The 25035-nt window shown below is 35.5% G+C and overlaps 1 protein-coding gene and 1 long non-coding RNA gene across 5 annotated transcripts; both read right to left on the reverse strand.

Moving 5' to 3' along the window:
• Positions 1 to 1563: 1563 nt before the first annotated feature.
• On the reverse strand, positions 1564 to 5246 carry LOC131858711 (uncharacterized). Its single transcript, XR_009359051.1, has 5 exons — positions 5124 to 5246; positions 3185 to 3315; positions 2531 to 2841; positions 2342 to 2427; positions 1564 to 2216 (listed from the first exon to the last, which is right to left on the reverse strand). It is a non-coding gene; the product is annotated as an uncharacterized LOC131858711 (long non-coding RNA).
• A 55-nt stretch (positions 5247 to 5301) lies between these two features.
• Positions 5302 to 24753, reverse strand: LOC131858710 (disease resistance protein RUN1-like). Of its 4 annotated transcripts, XM_059212080.1 has the most exons (9): positions 24126 to 24753; positions 16262 to 18184; positions 16083 to 16133; positions 6342 to 6486; positions 6147 to 6265; positions 5856 to 5930; positions 5665 to 5737; positions 5474 to 5584; positions 5302 to 5386 (listed from the first exon to the last, which is right to left on the reverse strand). In XM_059212080.1, exon 2 carries the CDS (start codon positions 18124 to 18126, stop codon positions 16519 to 16521), a length of 1608 nt encoding a protein of 535 aa, XP_059068063.1. In that variant the 5' UTR covers positions 18127 to 18184; positions 24126 to 24753; the 3' UTR covers positions 5302 to 5386; positions 5474 to 5584; positions 5665 to 5737; positions 5856 to 5930; positions 6147 to 6265; positions 6342 to 6486; positions 16083 to 16133; positions 16262 to 16518. The 4 variants fall into 4 exon arrangements, with proteins under 4 accessions (XP_059068063.1, XP_059068064.1, XP_059068066.1 ...); XM_059212081.1 differs by lacking the exon at positions 24126 to 24753 and having other exon boundaries at positions 6147 to 6260; positions 16262 to 18160; XM_059212083.1 differs by lacking the exon at positions 24126 to 24753 and having other exon boundaries at positions 5474 to 5571; positions 16262 to 18160.
• Positions 24754 to 25035: the final 282 nt, after the last annotated feature.

Raw genomic sequence — 25035 nt, forward strand, 5'->3', positions numbered from 1 at the left:
CGAAGACATGGAACTCTTCAATTTACATGAAATTGTTTGTATAGATTTGTGAGAGGATGAATGGGTGAGAGCATAGTAAACAGTGGTTATAACTTCATAGTTGTTCTAGAACGATTGTGGAAAAGGCGGAAGAAAAGATCAGAGGAAAATAAGTTTTAATTAATGACCTCATGTGCAACAGCACATGATTTCTTTTGTCTCCTGAGGAGCTTGATGCAAGGGCATCGTCCTTGTTCTATTTTTGTTCTATTGTTTTTGTTTTGTTAACTGTATCTCCCTTTCTTAATTTTTGTTGGGCAATAGTTAGACCATTCACCGTTAGTTCAGTTATGGAGGATAGAAATTAAAATGAGAAAAGAACTTAGGCAGAGGGGGGTGGAGAGTTTATAGTGGTTGGAAATGTCCAAGGAAAGAAAAGACCTGCAGGAGGCTATCAGGTCAAGAGATTGTTGACACAGATACATTCATAGGAGAGGGGAGACGATTTTGGCTAGAAAGATCAATTAGTGGAAGGTGTCGCTGTCTTGGGAGGATTACAAACATAAAATAATTGCCAAATGGGAAGGGAGGAGGCACTGTCTTAGAGGGAGCTTTAAAGCCTACCATTGGTAAATGAATTGACATCAATGTCTTGTAAATTCTTCCTTATTTTGCAAAAATAAAAGGATGCTCTTTAATAATTGATGTTTAAAGTTTCTGCCACTCCAAGAGAAATTGCATTAGTTCTTGTTTGGTTAGTCTTCTATCATATTTAATAACAGAACGTTAATTTCTTGTCACTCTAGTGAGCCACCCTGAGTTCCTATCACCTGGAGGGAAGGATTAGTTGCATTTGCTTTTTCCATAAACATTTTTCTAAAAATATTATTGTGCAAAGAAACTTCAACATGAACACATGTATCTTGAGTATATGGTAAGGTTTTAAAATCTACTAAGTTGAAAATAGCTCATAAAAATGATCAATCATTTCCAATCAACATAATAGGAAATTGTTCAAGATCATTATCAAACAACAAATTTTCAATTTATAAGATATTATGTACAATTAACACAAAAAAAAAATGTTTTTAAAATGTTTTGCATTTAACTTTGGCATAGAATAGGAAAAACCTTAAATTTACACTAATATCTTCAATTTGACATAACACCGTCATATTATTTTAACAAAATATTGATGAAGAGATTTGAATCAATGACCTCCTTCAAACACACTATTACTTTAAAGATACGATGTTTTGATAGTACATGTAATGTATTGTAAAGGTTCTACTAGAAAACTAAGGATAGATTTTTTGCATTGGTCTTTTAGATCACTCTATGATCCATCAAAAAAAAAAAAAAATTAATACACAATTACAGAATCGACTCCTTAAATGAAACAAATAATCATTAAAAAAATAACATAATCTTGAGACAATGAAACAAAAATAAAAAATATTAAAAAAAAAACCAAAAAAAATAAATTATGATGCATTAAGGCCAACCTATTATAGATGTACCAATAAAAACTCAAAAGAATATGTAAACCTATTTGGAAATTTTTATGCAATGAAAATTATAAAATTATGATAGCAAGTGTGTTTAATTTTGAGTATTATAAAATTTTGTAAATAATTACAAAACAAATTTTTGAATGACCCTATCTTTTACCCAAAAAAAAATACAATGCCATCTACTAAGATTATGGCTAAATCGCCTGGCTTAATCATGTCAACGGATTGAGAAGCCTTTGGGACGGCAAGACATTTGATTTTTGAGGTTTTGCTTCTGTTTTCTCGTATGGACTGGACTTTTGGAGTTGATGTGTAGCTCATCAGCTACCTCACCATTACGAATGGAATGAAGAAAGATCCTTGTGACTGCCATCTTCACTTGATTTATCTGGTGATTCTTGTTGGAGATTCTCTTTCTGTTCAGTTCACTTTTGTTATGTTATATGTTCTTCAAAAGCTACAGAAAGTGAGTTTGCGTGTATCTTATAGGATTTCCCCTGTTATAGTTCAATCTGTAAGCAATTGAGATCCAGGAAATGATTAAAAATAATCAATCTTTAGCTGGAAAATCAATTCCCTGTTTGGACGAATCTTCAGAAATAGATTCTTCAGACTGGTGAACATGACAGAGTCCAACTGTGGAGACAAATCTGTTTTAGCTGCCGATGACTACACAGCCAATTTTGGAGCAGGAAGAGTAGTTGCCAAACTTAGACGTGGTCCCTTGAACAATATAAATTGAAGACGAATGAGTTCAAAGAGAACAAAATAAGCCCAATTAGGTCTCTTTATAATAACTTTGTATCTAAATTGTAATTTTAAAAAGAAATGCATCGCTTCATCAGTACCTGGGTTGAATTAGAGAGAACATCAGAAGCTAGTGTGCGACTTCTCCACAACATATCTTTGTAGTATTGTTCTCAAAGCATGCAATCTAGCCATCTCAACCGATAAAAAATTAAAATACATTAATACCCGTCAACTTTTGAATAATGTTTTTTACGTCTTTTGAAAATGCGGAGCAATCCAAAACATACCTGGAGATTTCTATCTACGAGGGTTTTATGAAGATAATTGATGCAAGGTTTCTGTACAGCATTCCAATGTTTTCTTTGGTGCCATGTACATCTGCAGAATACTTAAAACAACAAGAAGTAATCTTGACAAACTTATCATTATTCCCAGCAAGAGAGTTAATTTCTCGATGAGGTCCTTATAGATGTTTCACTGGTTTCTTAACCATGAAAATTTTCAAAATACTGCTCACAATCTTGTGGAACGGTTTGCCCCAAAGGCCCTTGAAGAATTTCTATCTGGTTCCTGGTATATTCATCCAAGAAGATTTCATCTGTATTCACAAAAAGTAAAAGAAAAGACAAATAGGTAAAGGTAGCTAGAGAGGAAAAAAATATTATCCATCATAATATATGTTCAGAGGTGGATAACCATTTTACCATAAAATTGATACTTCCCAATAGAATACAAGTTTAATATCAAAGAATTAGTATCACTTATAAACATCTATAATAATCGTACCAATAATTTAGAAACACGCATTAAATAAGGCATTCTCACACTGAAGACTTGGTTAAACTTAGTTTCAACTGACAGGTAATAAATTTTAACATATAAAGTTTCTAGAAACAAATTCATGCAAGCAAATATAGTTCACAAGAAGAAATGTTACAAACCAATATATTGTGTTGACAATAGAGCCGCAATGCCTAACCGTGTAGACATCTCTGTTTTAGCTGCTGATGACTGCACAGCCAGTTTTGGAGCAGGCAGAGTAGTTGCCGAACTTGACGTGGTCTCTTGAGCACTATAAATTGAAGAAGAGCGAGTTCAAAAAAATCCAATGCCTAAATCCCAACATGAGTTTATAGGCTTAAAAAAATAGCATATTCATTCCACAAACTCATCCTAATCAACTAAACAACTTGAGTCCATTTTGACTCTTGTATCTCTATTGAGATATGTCCCATTATGCTTCATAACATGCACTTAAGTTGGTCGACAAGTGTAACTCCCTCCTATAGCACATTTTTATGCATCATATATGCTCTTATATTTTCAATGTTGGAGGGCCCAACTTTCGAAGGCCATTACATTTGATTTGGGAAGCCAATCAAGCTCCATTTCTCTTAATTGTACATCTAAAAGAGGTCCACATCATCATAATCTATTTGTCCCAATTAAAACCCATTTCAATATTTTTGGGGCCTAAATCAACCTCTAGAACCCTAAAATTTGGACTTTTTTATTCTAAACTCAAAATTTATATTATTTTATTCTTAAGCTTAAAATTAGAATTGAGACACATTTCCTAACATTCTCCCACTTATTGAACAATGGTGGGAAGATTATCCAGCATGAGGTGTCTTCACATCTTTGTGGCGGAACATATCAGTCCGAAACCTACAGACGTTCAGAAGTTTTCTTACCGGTCATGCAGCATTTAGCTCCTCGTCTTGACCAAAAACATGAATTATGCAAGACCTATTGGAAACAGTTCCTCTCGAGTTGGGCTTATGGAGGTTGAAAACCGTAGGGGTCATGGATTTGAAATTCGAGAGCCCGAGTGAAGATTTTGTGGTGGTTAAAGCTGTTGAGGAACCAGAGAAGTCTATGGCGAGTGATTTGGGAGTGGGGCAAACAGCTCAAGACACAATATCTTCTTGGTGTGGGGACTATCCCCTGGTGCCGCAACAGTATAGGTTGGAGCCCGTGAAGCAGGAGGATGAAGATAATTTGACTAGAATGGGGATGAGTAGGACAGTCGGTGGCTGAATGCTTGCTTCCTACTTGGATGAACAAATGTCGCGTAGAATGGGTGTTTGGAAATACTTATTGGAGGCTCATTCGGTTGTTGCTCAGGTTTTCAAAGAACAGGAACAGGTCTTTGTAGATGATTGGAAGTCTAAGAAGGCTGTTGGGGAATACAAATAGCTGCCGCATGGGGAGAACAGCTCAAGCAAGAGCAATCTACAGTGTTTCGTATTTCAAAAGTTGAAAATTTATTAAAAGATTAATTTCTGGATGGAGGTTTCGTATTACACATTGATGTTTCTGATTTTAGTATAATCGATGAATTTGTGTTGGAAAATGTTTTTGACTCTGGTTTGAGTTGGAGAAGGTTCATTTGAAGTTTTTATGAGCAGAGTTTAGCGAAATTAAAATCTTCTATGGGTTTGGTTATACTGTGAGTTTTGGAAACAGTGATGGCTGTATCCGTTGGACTTTCCGGAGAAGATTGTTGGGTATATGAAGCTCAACGATCACATGACTGTTTGCCTTCCCCAAACTCTTCGTCTCATGCCTGAATATACGTATAAATATATGTGTGCAATCTATGTACTGCGTGTAATTGGATATCGGTTAATATATAAGATTTCCCTGTTTGAGAGTGGACGTAAGTGATTGCCGAAGCACTATAAATCTTGTCTTGTCTTTTGTTATTTCTTTATTCTATTTTATTTTCATTTCTCTGCTCGTTTTTTAATCTTTACATGTTCTAATAATCTAGTCCAAAAATAAAGAAGCTACAAGAAATTTGAGTTGATCTACATGTCCCTGCATCAAGAGCTAAAATCTGATTTAAGGACAATCCAATCAGTCTTATTGGTTTACCTGATAAACATTACTGCCTAAGAGTTCTTTCAGCCTCTTTTCGCTCTCTGCAATACTCACTTCTAAAGCCATTCTCTTACGAACACAATCTTCGATTACCCATTCACAATACCAAATTAGATCAAATTATATTGATCTCCACAAAATGGGTCAATGGGAATGTAAAAGTTTATCTAACTTACCTTCTTGTAAATTTGATCTAGAGCAGCAGACATAAAATCTGGAAGTTCTTGAAGCTCTTTGGCTTGGTCTTCTCTAATCTCCTTTTGAAAAAAGAACCAATAAAGCAGTTCATAGCGATTCAGATTGAATACACTTCCCCAAGATTAATATGAATTAAAATAAATTACCTGCCAAATGTCTAGAAGTTCTCCATAACGGTCATCAACAGCGAGTTGACATCACAAAGCTTCTGGGCACCGAAAGGAGGCGATTCACTACTCCCTGCCTGAAACTTAACACTAACAACAACATAATTATGTTATATAAACATCATAAACAACTCCACTTCATGAAATGAGGTATAGGAATCGTATTTTACCTTGTAGGCCTTTTTCTTGTTATAACTACTACTGTAAAGTGATATTGGTATGGGCTTTTAGTTTTTCTCATGCCTGCGAGGCACAAAGTTTTGGACCACGAAAATGATAGAAATTCAACGAACAGTAATTGGGGCTCAAAAGATGAGAGCCAAAAAGAAAATATTTTAAAATAGTAAGTATTGTAAAATACCAAAATCAAAGCATCACGTGTGCTAACTCTGCTAGGTTGATGCCAGGGGTGTCTCCATGTTCAATACTCCTGCAACTGTACAAACCAAAAACATGCTTCTGCATTTTACCTTCTTATTTTGAGGAAATACGAAACCACTAAAAAAACTATTGGCCGAACAGGCACTACAGCAGCAAGGAAACAAATAAATCAAACTGGCTAAAAATTATTATTGTTATTTTAGTTTTAGTTTTTGAATTTCATCAGCTTTGTCATGGCACTGAATTTAAGGATTTCTGAAGGAAGCTTCACCTGGATCTTGTCCGTGGCCTCTGCACTTTTTCTACAAAACACCATCAAACATATAATTGCCACTGTTACACCACCACTGGCCATTTCTCGAACCGCAAGCGAGACGATTCACAACTTCTCTACAGAAAAACATGGCCTTCTCGTTAAGGTAACGAGGTCTTATTCAATAAGTGAATGTGCGTTCATCCAACTAACCTGATTGTCAAATGTCCAAACAACTGATTATTTGTATCTGTATCATGCACCAGCTCTTGCAACGCCATACATTTCAAAACAGAAATGTCAGAATCGCCTCATGCGCTTTCTCCTGGCTCGTACCACTGAAGAGGCCTCTGACAATCTACAGCCACAAATGGAACACAATCACAGAACAACAAAAGAGTATTTGATCAATATCTTATATAAAAAACCTGCAGCTTAACCCTCTCAACTTAGGAACAGAAAACAAATCTTTAAGAAAATTGAATAGTGATTAGTCTGTTAGAGCATTGATACATTGAATAATCACTAGTTAAAGTAGAAGCCCTCCACTATAGTTCCAAGAAGTAACCAACAAAATACCTTACAGGCTTGCACCAAGAATTTGACAGACTGGCGAGAAACAAATTACATGTTAGACAATGCAATAGTCTTCATAAACTGAGGTAAAAAGCCATTAATTATGTTGCCAAAAGCAATGGCCACAATTATAAAACATAAAGCTTACAAACACATACTAGCATAAATTGAAAGCAGCAAGCGAACAGTTATTTAGTAGGTCACTTGATCAGTGTTCAAAAGCCTATGAGGGAGCCAAAGTCCAACATTACCCTCACTTCGAGCCTATAGCTTGAGATTTTTAATCTCTTCGATCTTGCCTTTACATTTATTCTTTTTAAGTGACCTTGTGAATCCACTCATGCCCCCTTTTACCTCATAGCACTAAGGCTCTGTCTACAATAAGGCGACTAAGTCTTTAATTATGAAGTGGTTGTGTCTCTGTGTCCTCCAGTTGACGAGGACATTTTTTGAGGCAAGATAGTTGCATATTAGAAAAAGGCACGGTGTGTGCGGGGCAAAGTTGCATCACACCTGTTTGTAACAACTTTTTCATTTTGTTTAACTAGAATTGGAATGAAGGAGGATGTGTGTTCAGTCAACTATTGGAACTGCCACCAATTAAGGAGGTTTAACTATCTATTTGTATATGTATCATGCACCAGCTCCTGCTGTTACTAGCTCATACAACTTGGTAGAAAATATTTAAGATATTAAAAAAATGAATTCTAAGACCTAAAAAGATAGATTGTTTGAGGCATTGGATAGATTGTCATGAGTTTGTTGACAAAATCTCTAAATTTACACATTGAACTATTAATATCTAATAAAAAATATAAAAAAATAATACCATTTAATAAAAACATAATTTATGGGTGATGTCTTATCAATAAAAATAATTGATAAATGAAAAAAATATATTAAAATTATTATGTTTGAATTTTATTTTTATTTGATTATTTTATATATGTTTTCATGTGTTTAATTATTTATTTTATTCCCATTAAAAATCTTATTGAAAATTAAAATAGTTTTTCAATTAAAAAAATAGTTAAAATAATTGATTCTGAGACCATTTTGTATGCATGCATATAAATAATAAATATATCAATAAATAACATTGAAGTGAAAATCAATGTAAATGATTTATCTCTTTTAAGTTTTAAAAACTTGTGTATGATTTCTATGTTTATTCGACTACTGAAAAACCAAAATAGATATTTAATAAAAAATTAATGTATATAATATCTTTGATAAAATAGTTTTTTAGTTAAAATTAAAATAAATAATAAATATGATAAAAAAATACTTTCCTTATATTAATTTAAATGAATCATAAGATTATATAAATTTTACAAACTTATTATTTCTAAATCTATGTAAAATTCACTTCATTGACAAATTTTTAAACTTTCAAACATTCTAATATGTCAAAACTTCTATGAAGACAGCATAGCAGAGCAGAATAGGGTTTTTTTCTGATCGGGGCGCCGTAAAGTATTATAAGGGTGTTAGAAGCAGCGCTAGTCACCTGGATCGTCAAAACCCCATTGCAGGGAGAGCACATTGACAGCGCATCAGCAGCCCTTGCTACCGCTCCTCTAACCATCACAGGCGTGCAGAAATCAGAGATGGGGGTTTGATCATTAGGGTTTAGCTGCGCCCAACAATAGCAATTTCATTTCCAAGCGTCAAAATTCACTGAGCATTAGACATGCCACCAGTCACACCTGGGACGCTAGGATTCAGGTCATCTGCAGAAGAGATCACACGACAGGGCATTTGAATCACTGCATTGAAGCGCTAACGACACATTCACAAGCCGGATTTTCCATTCTCTCCCATGATCAGTTGCTACAGACCCACGATCAGCTGCTTCAGTCACTATGAACCTAGTTTAGTGGGATTTTAAGGCAAGACATCACTGTCTAACCCGTGCCAGCTGAAGGTTTTTCCACCATTGCATAACTTTTTGGTCTGCTACCCTAGTAAAAACAGAGATAAGACTGCAATTTCTTGTTCGGTATGGGCGAAACTAGGGTTATTGGCGAGTGGGCTGATGTGGGCTGGGATGATCCGCCGCATGTCCCACAGCTGGTCTTCACAAAGGGCAAATGGGTAGATATGGCGGTGCAGAATTGATTGAGGGCAGACTTAAGAAATTTCAGACCGGTCTTCAAGTATTTTCGGGGTTTTTTCAGAGGTCCAAGCAGTGGAAATTGACAGAGAATGGACAAATCTGGTGAAGGGCATCAACGATTTTTGGATCGTAGGCATTTTGGTTAGGGCCCGCGGCAAAAGTTTATCCCAAATCATTTAAAGGGCTTCCGAGTAAACGATCTACAGAGTTGGGAGGAAAACCATCCTATGCGAAAGTTGTGAAGTTTTCATCTGTAAATGAGGCAAATAGGGTTTCTCGGCTGAACGCTAGTGAAAAGATGATGGACAAACAGTCTAACAGTAACCCACTTGAGTTATCTTCGTCACATCAAAGGGGGGATAAGGTAAGGGAATCTTCGACATCAAGAAAAGACAGTAAGGTAAGTGAAAATCAAACCGGCTCTGATTTAGGAGGTGGGTCTTCATAGGTATGGGCTCCTGTTCCATGCATTGATTTACTTGATTCTGTTGTGGATTTGAAAGCTCATTGTTTGCATACACATGCTATTTCTGGGGAAATATGGGGGGATGCAACTAGTTTATCTAAATTTCATCAGAAATTGCAGAAAAAGTGGTCTAATATGCGCTATTTTCATTTACTCTCTGCAAATGCATTTATTATTGTTTTCAACTCTTCTTCTGTTAGGGATGAAGTTTTAAAATCTTCACATTACTGGTTTGGTAAAAATTTAGTGTTTGTTTCGGCTTGGAAACCATTTTATTTTCCTTCTTGGTCAAGCTTTAAATTAGTTCCTTTCTGGTTTGGCTTGCCCAAATTACCGTTTGAATTTATGGACCCAGAGGTTTTGGAACAAATTGGTAATACTTGTGGTTCTTTCTTATCATCAAGATTTGATTTTGTGGAGGGGGAGGTTTTGGTAAAAATCTGTGTCCTGACTAACCCTAATAATATTTGCCCTCGGACCTGTATCATTAAATCTCATGAAGGTATCTGGAAACAACCAATTAATAAGTTGGAGAAAGACTTTGGTAAAACTTCCTTGCAATTGGATGCTCCTTTTCTTAGGGATTTTTCGAAATCCTCTGTTCTAGATAAGGCAGAACATTGCTTGGGTAGTAACGATAATCCATTTCTGGATAAACTATTAGTTAATGGTTCCACTGGGAAACATCCTGCTACTTTTGAGGTTAACCAGGCTATGAGGGATGTTGGGAAGCGAGAGGTTTATGTTGTGTCTCACGATCCAGAGTCTGTAGGGTTATTTACAAGTAAGGATAAGACAGGAGCTCACCAAAATATTGTGGTTTCAGGGGACAACAATGTGGATGATCTGCTTCCAAATCTCACTACCTCGAATTCCTTGGATAAGTCACTAAATGATGGTGGTGGGAATCCTGTCTGTCCTATGAAGTCAAAAGAATACTTAGAAAGTTGTCAAGGGATTGGTCAGATTTTTGCGAAGAATGATGGGGTTGTTTCGGAGTCTAATGTTGGGGTTTCTTCTCTAGGGTTTCCTGATGATGCTATCCTTGCTCAACAAGTCAAAGAATTGGTGTCTAATTCTTCGCAGCATGTTGATGTGGATGTTGCTAATAACGCTGCCTTAGAAAATAATATTCAATTGGGGGACATTCCTGTTATTGTGCCAGATGAAAATCTGGTTCACCAAGTAAATGATCTTTTTAAAGATCATGAGCATTAGATGGATGAGGACATTACGAATAGGGTTATCTGTTCCATTGAGAATGACTTGGGGGGAATTAAATCGACCCTTCCTATTTCTACATCTGCTAACCCTTTTGAGGTTTTGGCCTCATCAGAAGTGGGCATCATAGATAATTTAGTCATGACTTCTCCTAAGTCAAGTAAGAGTTTACCAATTGTTCAAACTACTCTAATTAGGGCTTCATCTGTGGTTTCTCCTGGTAGGGGTAGGCCTCCAAAGAATCGAAAGACTCAATTGGAAATTGATGCTGGGATTCAACAGACTTTGTCTCTTTCTCCTGGTGTTGGGAAAGGGAAGCATTCGGTTTCTCTTGGTGACGCTATGAAAGGAAGTGGTACTCCTAAGGGTAAGAGGGGTAAGAGGTCTATTATCAGTCTTCCCGTGACTAGGTCGGGGGCTGTGAAGCGTAATCTTCAAAGTAGTTTTGGAGAAGGGAAGTCTTCTCCATCTAAAGGAAAGAGGGGAGCCTCGGACTCCCCTCGAGAGCAATGAGAATCATATCTTGGAATGTTAGGGGCTTAAATTCCCCTAACAAGAGGCGCTTAATTAAGTCCCAGATGGACTTAGTTAAGTGTGATATTTTCATGTTGCAAGAGACAAAATTGTCAAAGGAGTCTGCTGATTTGGTTTTTTCTTCTTGGAGAAAGTGGGAATTCCTCTCCTCTCCAGCTTGTGGTGCGTCAGGGGGTTTGGCATTGCTTTGGAATAACTATAACATTGAGGTTGAGCTAGTTGCTTCTACTATAAACTGGATGTTAGCCTTAGTTAAAAGCAAACTTTCGAAGGTTAAGTTTTGGCTTTTTAATATTTATGCTCCTTCTGGTATTCAAAGGAAGACTAAATTATGGGGAGATCTTAAGAGAATTTCCTCCCCTTTAAGGCATGGTCCCTTTATAATCTTTGGGGGGGATTTTAATGCTATCACTGACTTGGGAGAAAAGAAAGGAGGTATTCTTCCTAATAAAAAAATTATGGAAGACTTTGGGATGTTCATTAAGGACATGGGTCTTTTTGATTGTCAGTTTCAGAATGGGATTTTCACATGGACAAATATGCGAAGAGATTTTTCTCAGATTGCGGAAAGGTTAGACCAGTTTTTGTTATCAGATGTTTGGATTGATTCAGAGTTTGAATTTTTTTCCTCTATTCTTCCAGTTTCAGGGTCAGATCATTTTCCAATTTCCCTATCAATTATGGAAGATAAAGCTCCTTTTAAGTCACCCTTTAAATTTGAACCTATGTGGTTTAGAGATTCTTCCTTTTTGCCTTTGCTCAAAAAACGATGGAGTTCTGCTCCTTATTGCTCTGGATCCCGAATGTTTCAGATTGCTAAGAAGTTGAGATTTTTGAAATTTAATATTAGAGAATGGAATATCTTGCATTTTAAGAACATCTTTCAGGAAAAACAGAGGATTCAAGATATGATTGAGTGTCTTAATTCACACGTGATTCAACATGGTATGGTGCCTCTTGTTTTTTATGAACTAAAATTGCTACAAGTAGAGCTTGAAGAAGTTTTGTCCAGAAAAGAAATCTATTGGAGACAGAAATCAAGGGAGATCTGGCTTTCATATGGTGATAGAAATACAAAAAAATTTCACTCTTCAACAAAAATTAAGAGAAGTAAAAATAGGATATCTTGTATTGAGTGTCCAAATGGCAAACTTTTAACAGAACAGGAGGATATTGCTTCAGAGGCAGTTAGGTTTTTTAAGTCACTATTGTCTTCGGAGCATGGAGATCTTCGTAATAACATTTCTTCTAATATTCCTTCTTTGGTATCTTCAAAAGATAATAAAATGTTGATGTCTCCTTTTTCTTTGGATGAAGTTAAGAATGCTATTTTTGCAATGAACCCTGATAAGGCTCCAGGACCGAATGGCTTTACTCCTTTATTTTTTCAGAAATGCTGGGATTTTGTGGGAAATGATGTTTTATTGGCCCTTGAGGAAGCTAGAAGGAATAGGTTTGTTTTGAAAGAGCTTAATAATACAATGATTGCAATTATTCCTAAAAAAGAGGTTACCAAGACATTTGCTGATTTTTGCCCTATTGCTTTATGTAATACTTTGTACAAGATTTTTACCAAGGCTATTTCTTTAAGGTTGGCTAAAATTTTACCTAAGATCATTTCTTTAGAACAAGGTGGTTTTGTTCCAGTAAGGGAGACGATAGAGGGAGCTATAGTGGCACATGAGGTTCTGCATTCTATTTCTACTCAGAGAATCCGAGCCATGATCCTCAAATTAGATATGATGAAAGCATATGATGGAGTACAATGGGGGGCGTTGTGTGTTGTTTTGTTCTACTTAAATTGGGCTTTTCCAAGGAATGGGTCAAATGGATTCGTGCTTGTATTTCTTCTGCAAGGTTCTCGGTTCTAATTAATGGCTCCCCTTGTGGTTTTTTCTCCTCTTCTAGGGGTTTGAGGCAGAGGGATCCCGTGTCTCCTTTCTTGTTCATTCTTCTAGCTGAAACGTTCAATTGGGCTATAAGAGCCGCTAAGCTGGGAGGGCTTTGGAAGGGAATTAGGATTCAGAATGTTCCACAAAGCATTTCACATTGCTTGTTTGCAGATGATACCTTGTTATTTGGTCAGGCCTCTTTGGGTGAGGCAAGAGTGATAAAGGGGATAATACAGAATTATGCATCCTTTTCTGGTCAGAGAATCAATGTTGATAAGTCAAAGATTTTTTTCCTTCATGCTTCACAATTGGTTCAGGATAGATTGAAGATTTTTTGGGGATTTGCATCTAGAAATCTTCTTTGTTCTTATCTTGGTATACCTTTCTTCATTAAGCAGGATAGAGTTGAGTTTTGGGATAAGATCATTTCAGTTATCTCTAGAAGGATCCTATCCTGGAATCATAGATGGTTATCTTTGGGTGGTAAGATTGTTCTTATTAAGTCTGTCCTAAATGTTGTTCCTATTTATCTCATGTTTGTTTTGCAGTCTCCGAAAGCGGCTCTTGTTAGTTTGCAAGATACTCTTAGGTCCTTCCTTTGGAGTAATAATAAAGATGGTAAGAAGAAACTCCCTCTGGTAGCATGGGATAAAGTTTGTTTGCCTAAAAACCTTGGGGGCACAGGCATTAGGAGTCTGGAAAGTCAGAATTTAGCCTTAGGTGCTAAGTTGGTTTGGAAATTGTATGAAAGACCATTCTCCTTTTAGGCACAAATTATGTTTGCTAAATATTTAAATAACGGACCAAGAGAATATGTTTTTCAAGTTTCTAATTTACCGTGTGGTTCAGCTATTTGGAATTTTCTATGTAAATGTAGATCAGTGATTTTGCCTCATCTCTCATGGATTGTTCATAATGGTAGAAAGGTCAAGTTTTGGGAGGAAGTTTGGAATGGACATCCCCCTCTGGTGAACTCGAGGGATTGGTCTCCTTTAATTTCCACTCTTTCTTCCCTTCGGGGTGTCTTTGTGGCTGATTATTTTGAAATTGAGTATAGTGGGAATCTTAAGGTGGCAAAATGGAAATCAATTGAGTTTTTAGATATTGATCAAAATGTGAAATTGGAATATGAAAAGATGTTGGCGGAGAGAGTAATAATTCTTTCTAATGCTGACGATGAGCTTATCTGGACAAGGAATATCTCTGGTAAGTACACAGTTAAGGATGGCTATAATTCTCTCTTGGTTGCTAAAGATTTATCTACTTGGCCATACAAGCTGTTTTGGCATATGGCTTGCCTCCCAAAGGCTAGTGCTTTTGCTTGGTTAGCAGTGCAGGACAGGGTCCTTACAGGAATGAGGTTGGACAGGTTGGGTATTACTGCAGTATTTTCTTGTGTATTTTGTAATAAAAATTTAGAATCCTCTGCACACTTGTTTCTTCATTGTGATTTTGCCTATGCTTGCTGGCAGTGGTTGTTTGAAAAGCTTAATCTTTCCTTTGTTATTGGTAAGGATCTCCTTTCCCACTTTAGAGCCTGGCCTCTCCTGTTTGCCTCATCTTTCTATGCATGTCTTTGGATTATTTCTCCATCTATTGTGATTTGGAATATTTGGTTAGAGCGTAATAATAGGATTTTTAAAAAAACAAGTTCTTCCTTGGCTGAGGTTTTATTGAGGATTGAATCTTCCATCTCTGAAGTTGCTTTGTCTTTTATCTATAAGAATTTGGAAACCCTTACCTCTTTTTCTCATTGGGATGGTAGGGTAACTCGAGTTTGGAGACTGTCTGACCTTCTCATGGATCTATTTTAAATAAGACTAATGCTATAAGTAAGAGAAATTTTGCTTGCTGGAAACCTCCTCCGCAAGGGCACTTTAAATTGAATTTTGATGGTGCTTCTCGTGGGAACCCTAGCTTGGCAGGGGCAGGTATGGTAATTTATGATCATAAGGTAAGATTTATTCAAGCTCGTTGTCATGCGATTGGTTTCAAGTCTAACAATTGTGCAGAATTCTTTGCTTTGTCCTTTGGTTTGGATATGGCTATATCTTTGGGAATTAAGGACTTAATAATTGAGGGTGATTCTATGGTTATTATTCAAAGTGTCATGAAAAAGAAGCCGAATTGTTGGCAGTTACAATATATACTTGATCATATTTTGCAAAAATTAGACTTTTTTGATTCCTTCTTGATTTCCCACTGTTATAGGGAAGTGAATAAGATTGCAGATTTCTTGGCTAATTTAGCCATTGACAGTGATGCTAATATGCGAGAGGTAAGTGTGGATGAGATCCCTTCCTCGGTTTTGGAATTTTCGAAGTAAAGAAGGGCATAGTTGTTGTCTTCATCAACCTCCTTATTTGGTGTGGCTTTTCTTTGATGTGGGTTTTGCTATGCTTGATCACAATGTTCATTTTGACAGGGTGTTTGATTATGGTTTCATTTCTGCTATGTGGTATCATTCTAACTAGTGGTTGGAGAATTGTGTTTCATAGACAGGGGTGGTTCAGATTGGTGTTTTTTGGCAACAATGGATATGCATCCTTCAGTGATCATACTTTAATCTTCCTTCTATATGCTTCTATTGGCGGCTTCCTTTATATCTAATGCGGCTTATGAAATTGAGATGGGTGTTTTTGATGTACTATGCCAATGGGCATTTGGTATTGGGTAGAATAGACTTGTGTTACTTAAGCAATACTAAAGGGTTTTCTTACTGGTTCTTTCCCTTTAGTGCTTTTTGAACTAGACACTGTAAAAAACTTTTAAAATTTAATATAGTTCAATGGTTCTATCCACTTTTATCAAAAAAATAAAATAAAAAAAATATCAAAACTTCTTTTAATAAAAAATCTATTACATTATGGAAATAATTGTAAAATTTAAAATCATTTAAATATTAAGATAGTAGAAACACACAAAAATAAACCCATACATTTTTTTTATTACCCATACATTTTTTTTATTACCAGTGAAAAAATTAGCCAAAATTACCTGTGAAAAAATTAACCTAAATCTAAGATTGGGCTTGCTGCTTGTATGGCTTCTGCCCTATCTATTAACTCTGCTTTGTTCAACTAAAAAATCATTTACTCTCACGTATTTGGTTTAAGAGAAATAAATTAATAGAAGAAAGAACTTACCGCTGATCATCATTAAAGCGCATCTCCGAACTTCCAAATTTGAGCGCATCTCTGGAAAGTAACTCATCACCAAACACAAATGTGTCAAATTCAAAAAAAGAGTGTGTTTTATCTATTTTTCTACTCTAAACATCATTTTCGGATCATGAAGAAAGTAACACTAGTTATCCTGCACCCACCTCACTTCAATCTCTCTTCCCACCAACTGTGCGCATTCTCTTCATAGGCGTCGACAGCCCAGTATTTGCAAGCGTCGATGGCTCAGTATTCGCATGTTGCCAACGGTTTCAGGAATGTTATATAAATTTGGACGTCATCAAATACTGGAGCTGTGATAGGTTGCCAATGGTATCAAATACTGCAGCTGTGATAGGTTGCCAATGGTATCTAGGTTGTTATTTAGATTTTTACATCCTGTCAAGTCTAAAAGCTGCAGCTATGATAGGTTGCCAATGGTATTTGGGAAGTTATTTAGATTTCTACATCCTATCAAGTCTAACTGCTGCAGCTGTGATAGGTTGCCAATGGTATCGGGGAGGTTATTTACATTTGTACACCATCCCAAGCCTAAATGTTGTAGCTGTGATAGGTTACCAATGGTATCGGGGAGGTTATTTACATTTGTACACCATCTCAAGCCTAAATGCTGCAGCTGTGATAGGTTGCCAATGGTATCGGGGAGGTTATTTAGATTTGTACATCCTCCCAAATCTAAATGCTGCAGCTGTGATAGGTTGCCAATGATATCAGGAAGGTTATTTAAATTTGTACACTCTTCCAAATCTAAATGTTGCAGCTGTGATAGGTTGCCAATCATATCAGAGTTGAAGGAAATGTTACCGCCATGTACTTGCATTATCCTCATTTGCAAAATGTCACCCACAACACTGAATTGAAATGTTTCTTGTATTGCAAAGCTACATTTTTCCAACTGTAGCCATATTAAACTTGAAGGAAGCATGGGTAGCGTGTCCATGACCAGATTCTTCAAGTGAAGAAATCGTAGACCAGGTCTGTTCACTGTTTCAAGCCTTGCCAAATTACCTCCATTCAGTCGAATGCGAGAGAAATTGATAATATTCGATGCGGTGCTTAAATGAGCTGTCTGCCATAGTCGAGTACCCTGTTTTTCCTCTTCAGCAATGGTCCGCCCCATATCCCGCAAATGGTCATGCATATCAAATACACTTTTCTCATCAATCTTTATCAGTAACTTCAGAGAAAGATTGGATATAGCTGTGTGTACCCTCCTGTACAAAGATTTCCAGAAAATAATGGGAATTTTTTTGTGTTCTCCGATGAAGAAGCAAGCGATGTCAAGAAATATTTCTTTTTCCTCTTCACTAAGAGCACTATAACTGATGTAGAGTGTTTTGTGATTGTCTGCATGGAGTGTAATGTTGTCAACAGCTTCTGTCCAGCAATCTGTTTCATTGTGCTTGTCATACAAAAAGGCTCCAATCACTTCTAGCGAAAGAGGATGCCCCTTACAAGCTTCCACTATTCTTTTGGCCAGATCCTCGTGAGTGGGGATTGGAGATTCTCTCAAAAATGCATGCCAGCTAAATAATTTGAGACCTTCATTTATCTGCAATCCACTCATCTCGTGGATGCATTCAGATGAAACCCGCGCAAAATGGAGCATGTGTTTGTCTCTAGAAGTAATAATGACTCTGCTACCAGGGGCCAACCAATCCCCAACCAAAGCATTTGATTGCACCTCAGCATCCACATCATCTAAAATGAGAAGCACACGTTTTCCTCCCAAACGATCTCTAAACAAGGATATGCCTTTGTCAACGCTCTGCACATTTTCATTATAGTTGGATAAATCTTGAAGAATTTGCTTCTGCAAATCTGTAAGGCCTGTTTTGTCTGCTGCAGTGGTACGGACGTTGAACAAAGGAAGCAGCGTCAAACTGAGTATAAACTTGGTTGTAGAGGGCCTTGGCAAGTGTGGTCTTGCCAATACCGCCAATGCCACACAATCCAGCTTTAACAACACCTTCCTTTGAATTGAGTTTAAATTTCTGAATGAGATCATCAGTCACGCTTTCTTAATGACATCATTCACCACGGTCTTTACTAGCTGGGCTTGGAAACTGCAACTAGCCGATTTCATAAATAATTAGAAAATCAAATTAATGTCCAAAATTGCAAAAATACTAACCATTATCCTCATTATAGTTATAAGAAAGTCCCAATAAAAGTTTGGAAAATAATAAAATATTATTGTATATCTGTATAGTTATCTTAAATAATTTTTTGTTTAATTATAGTAAAAATATGATTTTCAGTTATTTTATTTATTATTATTCATTCTTTCTTATAATTATTTTTAAAAATATTTAATTTATAATTTTATTAAAAATCGATTTTATTAATTTTATATTTTTTAGATTTAGAGTTTTCCAGATTTGAAGTTAATTTAAAAGTTATTTTATATTACATTAAATCTTTTTAAAAATTATATGGGTTGCTCAAAACAATTAGTTAAATTGTTTACAAAACTATTTTTATTTAGTTAAAATTTATTATGTTTCATTTGAAAATTATTTAAAAATTATTTTATTTATTTTTGTTAGAAATTTTTTCTTAATATATGTTAATTATGTTTTAGGATTTGATGCATATAATCACAAAGTTCTTTTGCGTTATAATTTTATTTTTTCTGTCTCTGCTGCTTTGTAAAGGATTTCACAATGTTTCTTATACACTTTCTCTAAATTTAAATTTGATAAACTTTGTCGAGATATGAATTCTCCTTCCAAATTAATTGATTCCAAAATACTATCATTTGTGTTTTTTAATGCTCCCATTAGATTGACTGCTATGTATAATGGGCCTTTTCATAAATCACCTCTACTCTAGCTACTTTTTGAAACGAATAGATGACGCAAGCTCCCATTTTGCATATCTTGCTTTTGCAAGTTCTTCCCAGATTTCATCCACAGGAACATTAATCCACATAGATAGCAGATCTGACACAGGCACATTAACCCACATAGGTAGCTTCCCTCTCATGTAAACGGTATTGCAAGATTTTCAACCAACCAATTCATTTATAAATTCATCAGATGATATTGCATATGCTCCAACAGAACATCATCAGGTGATTCTTGGAGACACCCCACTTGGAGAGAACATCATCTCAGGAACAGAGAATATCAGTTCCCTTATTTCAGTATAAATCAGGTCCGATGAAGTGGGTTTTATCGAAAAAAGGTTCCACAGTTGCAATACACCTGCACACTTCAATTGCACTGATTATCTGCCACGCCATAACTTATACCATAAAATCTATTGATGCCCGTTGTTGAACTTGTCGATGTCACTCTAAAAAGGGGTATGACAGATGGAAGTTGCATAGTTAACATGACTAGGGAGAATATCAGCCACTCATAAACATCCAATGTCTCTATTTTTATCGATTCTTTTATTATGTACTATATTTTGGGTTGAAAGTTACCTCCTGGTGTCCTAAAAATATGATGTTCTGGAACGAAAAACTGTGGGCTTCAAAATTTCTGACCCTGTCTTTTCTACCACTTCACTGCACCCAAGTAGAATACAGGCCCATTTGAAAGGTCATATATGTCAATTGCACCTTCTTCCACCACAGAATCAAAGTTATTTTCTTTAATCTATTACAGGATATATGGGATAGGGAAGCTGGTTATCAATTTGAAATGATCCCACTTGAAAAACAAATTTCTGTTGATGTAAGTAATGCAATATTTTGATCTTGATTTCCTCTAACATAGGCAAAGGCTAGTTCCTATGGAACATAATCTACCATGGCAAATCCAATTAAGGGCAAATAGACTGATGAGGCTAAAGAAATTAGCCATCAGTAAATGTTCCGAAAAATGGCAAGTTGTTCTCTCTGCTTGTATAGTGTAGGGCCGTAGGCTGTGCAGAGAGAATGGTAAGAGCTCATCCAAACCATAAGAGGAATTAACATGCTAAGAAAGCCTTCTGTTGGCAATATTGGTATTGTTGGGTATGGTGGTGTGGCTCACTTTCATGGCATAATTGCCAACGATTCTAGTCTGCCAAGCAGATGCTGGGTAATCCATTGATGAGTCATAGTCAGTGGGCTCATCAAACATTTAATTGCAATTACCTGAAGTCAGTAAACAGTTTTGTAGTATTTACAGTCCCGAAACTTAATGACTTTTGCATCCAAGAACTCTGCATGTGGGGAATTGAAATAAACATTGCAGATTAGGGAAGAAGTTTTAAGTTTACGATCCTCAAAATGAAGACAACAGCGTACAAGCTCTCAAAGTAAACATTTGACAAAGGTATCTCCATGTAAGAGGCATACACTTTTCTTTCTCGATTCATTGATCAATAGAGATTTTACATACATATATGTACGTGTACACATCTATTGCAAATATGTGTAACCTTTATTATTCTATTAATTGAGCATAGATCAATATGAATTATTAAAAGTTTTAAGAGTTTGATTTTCTTCTAGATGTGTGACTATCATATATTTAGTTAATCATGGGTATGGCTTTTTATTTAAGTACTTCTAAATAGATTTATAGCATGTCATTATCCTTTTGGATTTACATTATACCTTGCACTATTAACTGTTATGCAAAATTAACAAAAGTTTTAGAAATCAAGTATGGATCTATAATATACTGATTCATCTTTCCATGATGTTATGAACATTTATTTTAAATGACTCACAATAGTGCTTCTTCTCCCACTATAAATCTAATTATTTTGTTTTATGTGGCGAATATCCCACAAAATAACTATTATAGACCATTGTAACATTCATTGTCATCCATGCAATGGTATCTTTATTCATTTGGCAAATGAACATAACATTTGTACAAAGGAAGTTTTTATGATCACAACATACGACAAGATAGTTACACCCATCTAGATATTTATTTCAAGTAATTAATGGTGTCCTTATTTCTACTGTCATGCCAAACCGATGTAGAAGGAATAGTAGCTCTTTGGCATTATTTCTACTGTCATGCCAAATCGATGTAGAAGGAATAGTAGCTCTTTTAATACCAAATTCGGGAAGTGGAAATGATGCTTATTTCTACTGTCATGCCTCACCAATTTAGAAGGAATAGTAGCTCTTTTAATACCAAATTCGGGAGGAGGAAATGATGCCAGCACTCCATACAGGGGCCAACCTATGTTAAAGAATACAATTATTAGCAAAACCGTGGCCGACCAAGGATAATAAACATCCTTCATTCAAAAGGGCCAACCAAAATTAAAAGAATATAATTAGCAAGAGGGCTGACCGAGAACTAGGAAAATTAATTGAAGTTTAAAGGCAGCGATTACAACTCATAAAGCAGCACTTAAAGGTTGAAGAGAAAGTCATGACTCTTGGAAAGTAGGTCTCTATTGAAAGAGATGTGAGACTTCACCTAGATATGCAAATATATAAAGGAAGTCATTTTATTTGTAAAGGAGAGAAATCCATCAAGCGAAAATCTGAAAAACAAAAATGAAAATTAAGACACAAAAGTATAAATAAATATTATCATCAGTAATAAAATATTGTAAGATAAGTTTAAGAATAGAAATATTTTATAAATATATAGATGCATAGTATACCTTGCAAAAATTAATTGCTCATAGTAACTTAATTGCATTTCCTTTTAAAAATAATTAATAGCAAATTCATATAGTTAATTGGGTTTAAATTTATTAGAAATAGCTTGCAAAGAGGAAGGATAACTGGCCTTTCAAATTTAAAAGAGGTAAAGAATCAACCATTCCTTCACCAAGTACACTACCCTAAGATATAATTATCATGGGTCGGGAGTTGTATGACTACTCTTGAGCTTGGTGAAGAAGGCAATCTTCATGCTTCTTATCAAGCATGCCACCCCAAGATGGATGGATAGAAGATCCTAACATTCTCATGGGTTGGGAGGCATGTGAGTGCTCCTGGGCTTGAGGGATGCAAATGAGTGCTCCTACACTTGAGGGACTTTCAAGTATGCTACATGCAACACTCGTGGGCTGAGAGGCATATGATTGCTCCTAGGCTCGAGGGTCTTCCCAAGTAAGCCACCCTGAGATGGATGGACAAGGATCCACCCATGCTCTCGCAATACAAGGACAACCATCCTTGAGATTGAGGTTTGCGAACATTTCTAACAAATTCCTTACATAGTTACTACAAGAATATGCCTTGGAATAATTATTAATTATGCTATTAATGTAAATTGAATTAAATATGGATGACATTGATATTAACACATATGTTATGATGAAATCTTGATATTTATGTTATTGATTTAGATGTTATCATGAACATGTTCTTATTTCTTAATGATTGATATTGTTGTAGGACCTAAACCAAGACTATTTTAAATTATCTTCTTAGACTTAAATGGAAATTGTTATTCTACGGCAAAAATAGGAAGACCCCAAGAAGGGACATTATAGCTACAATTGCCTCTTCAAGTTGTGAAGTTTTGTTTCATATCTTTCCATCTTCTAATAGGTTTTCCATGTTACTAGAAAGGCCTTGGTTACAATAGTTAATGTGATTCCTTCTATGTCCATCAATATTTTAAGTATGAGATAAAATTTTGAGAGCAGGGATTGATGCATATGTACCTATTTTTAAGTCAAGTCATTTCACATTTAATAATTATATAGAAACTCTAACTGAAGTTATTTGTGACCATAAGGACAAGGACCCTCAAATGGCAAATCTTGGTGAAGTTTTTTAGTATGAGCACAAAAGATCAATTCAAAATTTATATAATATGTATTATGAAAAAGGAATCAAGAAAAAATTCAAAAACAAGATAAGAAGCACATAAATCCATCTTCATTGCCTCGAGACTTCTCTAGAATAAAGATTAACCTAGAATTCTTGTCCTCCCCATAAAAGAAGCAAAAGTAAGCTATTTATCATCCTTCATATATAAATATACAAAGCGAATAAGAATTCATCCCTATCCACAAATGAACAAGAAGGTAAGATTTAGAGCTTTCATGCTCTAAATCTTAAAAGTGGAAGAGCAATGGATAATTAAAGTTGCCACACCCATTCCTCACATAGTTACACATCATATTGATCTTCAATAATTGTTACAAACCATACTATTGGGATGAAAAGAAATTATTAAAATATGATCCTTTGAATAATTAAATTGGTTGAGATTTAGAGCCTTCATGCTCTACATATTTATCGATTACATCATTTAGGTGGTGTCTTCCACTTGGAATGGAACATCTCCTTTACAGTATTAGCCACTATCCTACTATGTTGATGAGATATACTTCAATGATTAGTCTATATGATTACAAAGCTTATAATTATTCTTGTTGATCAAATGTTTTACTGATCTGATATTTACCTATGCTGCTTATTGATCCTTTATGATTGTCATTCTCACACTTTGATCCTCCATGATTAGCCATATGATTTCAATACTTGTAATTATTCTTGTTGATCGTATGCTTTACTACCATGATATTTTTCTTTGATATTTAATTGATCCTCCATGATTACCATGCTTATTCACATTAGATATAATTTACAAGTCATTTTATGTTACTATGTTTTAAGATGTTAATATTTCCCTAGAAGTGTTTTTTAATAAATCAATATCTCACAATTATATGCTCCTATGTAATCCATATTTAGCATTCAAACTACTTCTATCTTACTAAATTTTGGATTGACCTTATATATGCTATCATGAACATACATATAAGAACACTAAATTTCTTTTCTTTTAAGTGTGATTATGACAAGCATCACACAATTGAATTTAACTAAAAAATTCTTGAACAACTCTTTATGTATTTGAAAATTTTAACTTACATACAATTTTCAATCTAATTTAAATATATATCACTTTACATTATATTAACCCCTATATATAATGTTAAAGAAACATTTACAAATTCAACTGTTCCTATAAAAAAAAAACTTCAAAAAAGTCACTCCATAATAAAATGAAAGAATAAATGTCATCTAGTATAGATAAGCAAGCAGAGAGACAGAGAAAGAGGTCCGTTACTTACCCTCCAGTCAAATCCATGGACCACCCTGAGCGCGAACAGATCTTTTCAAGGGCATCCTTCCATCCGTCGATCTCTTTTCTTGGGTATCGAACTGAATGCCCATAAAGTTTTAGGCATGGACAGATCTGTTGAAGAGCATACTTCCACCATTCAATTTCTTCTCTTTGCATTTGATCGGAATGGCTATAATGTTTTAGAAATGCTTGCTTGTACGGACTGGAGTTGCCTAGAGGATATCTAACATGAGTTGGACCCAGGAATGATAAAACCCTTGGTCTTCACCATTGAGGCCGCCTCATTGAGACACCATGTGGACTCTGCATAGCCTAGCCTCTTGAAAATACAGGGATGAGTACAGCGCTGCTCTCAATTGCTCTTTCCAAGCTCGGCCAAATCAGATCTCCCTTTTCCAATTTGTCGTCGTCCTTATAAACATGGAGTCCGGCAGCAGTGAGAGCTTGATAGAGATGATCCACCAGATTCTTTCTCACATCTTCTCCCCTGAAACTCAGAAACACATGGTATTCCTTATCGCTTTGAAAAGGAATTTTGGTTGTCGGCGGGACGTATTCTTCAATCTTGAATTCTTCCATCTTGTTAAGAGAAGCTGTACGTGTTAAAAAAGAGATTCCCAACTTTACAGCTATTTCCAATTCACTAATGTCTAGTTTTTGTTATTATTATTATATATCCCACTGGTCATGTTAACATCTTGTCATATACTGCTTGTGACAGAAGTTCTGAATTCATTTAGTGGCCAGCAATCTCTTTGAAGAAATATCTTGTGAATTCATTTAGTGGCCAGCAATCTCTTTGAAGAAATATCTTGTCACTCGTTCAGTGAGGGCAATGTCTTATCTCTTCACATGTTCAATGAGTACGTACGTACCAACTTTGAGTGGAGAGTCAC

The sequence above is a fragment of the Cryptomeria japonica genome, chromosome 10 (genome assembly GCF_030272615.1).
Source record: "Cryptomeria japonica chromosome 10, Sugi_1.0, whole genome shotgun sequence".
NCBI lineage: Eukaryota > Viridiplantae > Streptophyta > Pinopsida > Cupressales > Cupressaceae > Cryptomeria > Cryptomeria japonica.

Coding starts and splice junctions, on each gene's coding strand:
- LOC131858710 (XM_059212080.1), bottom strand. CDS start 18,126: ATGATCTCATTCAGAAATTTAAACTCAATTCAAAGGAAGGTGTTGTTA.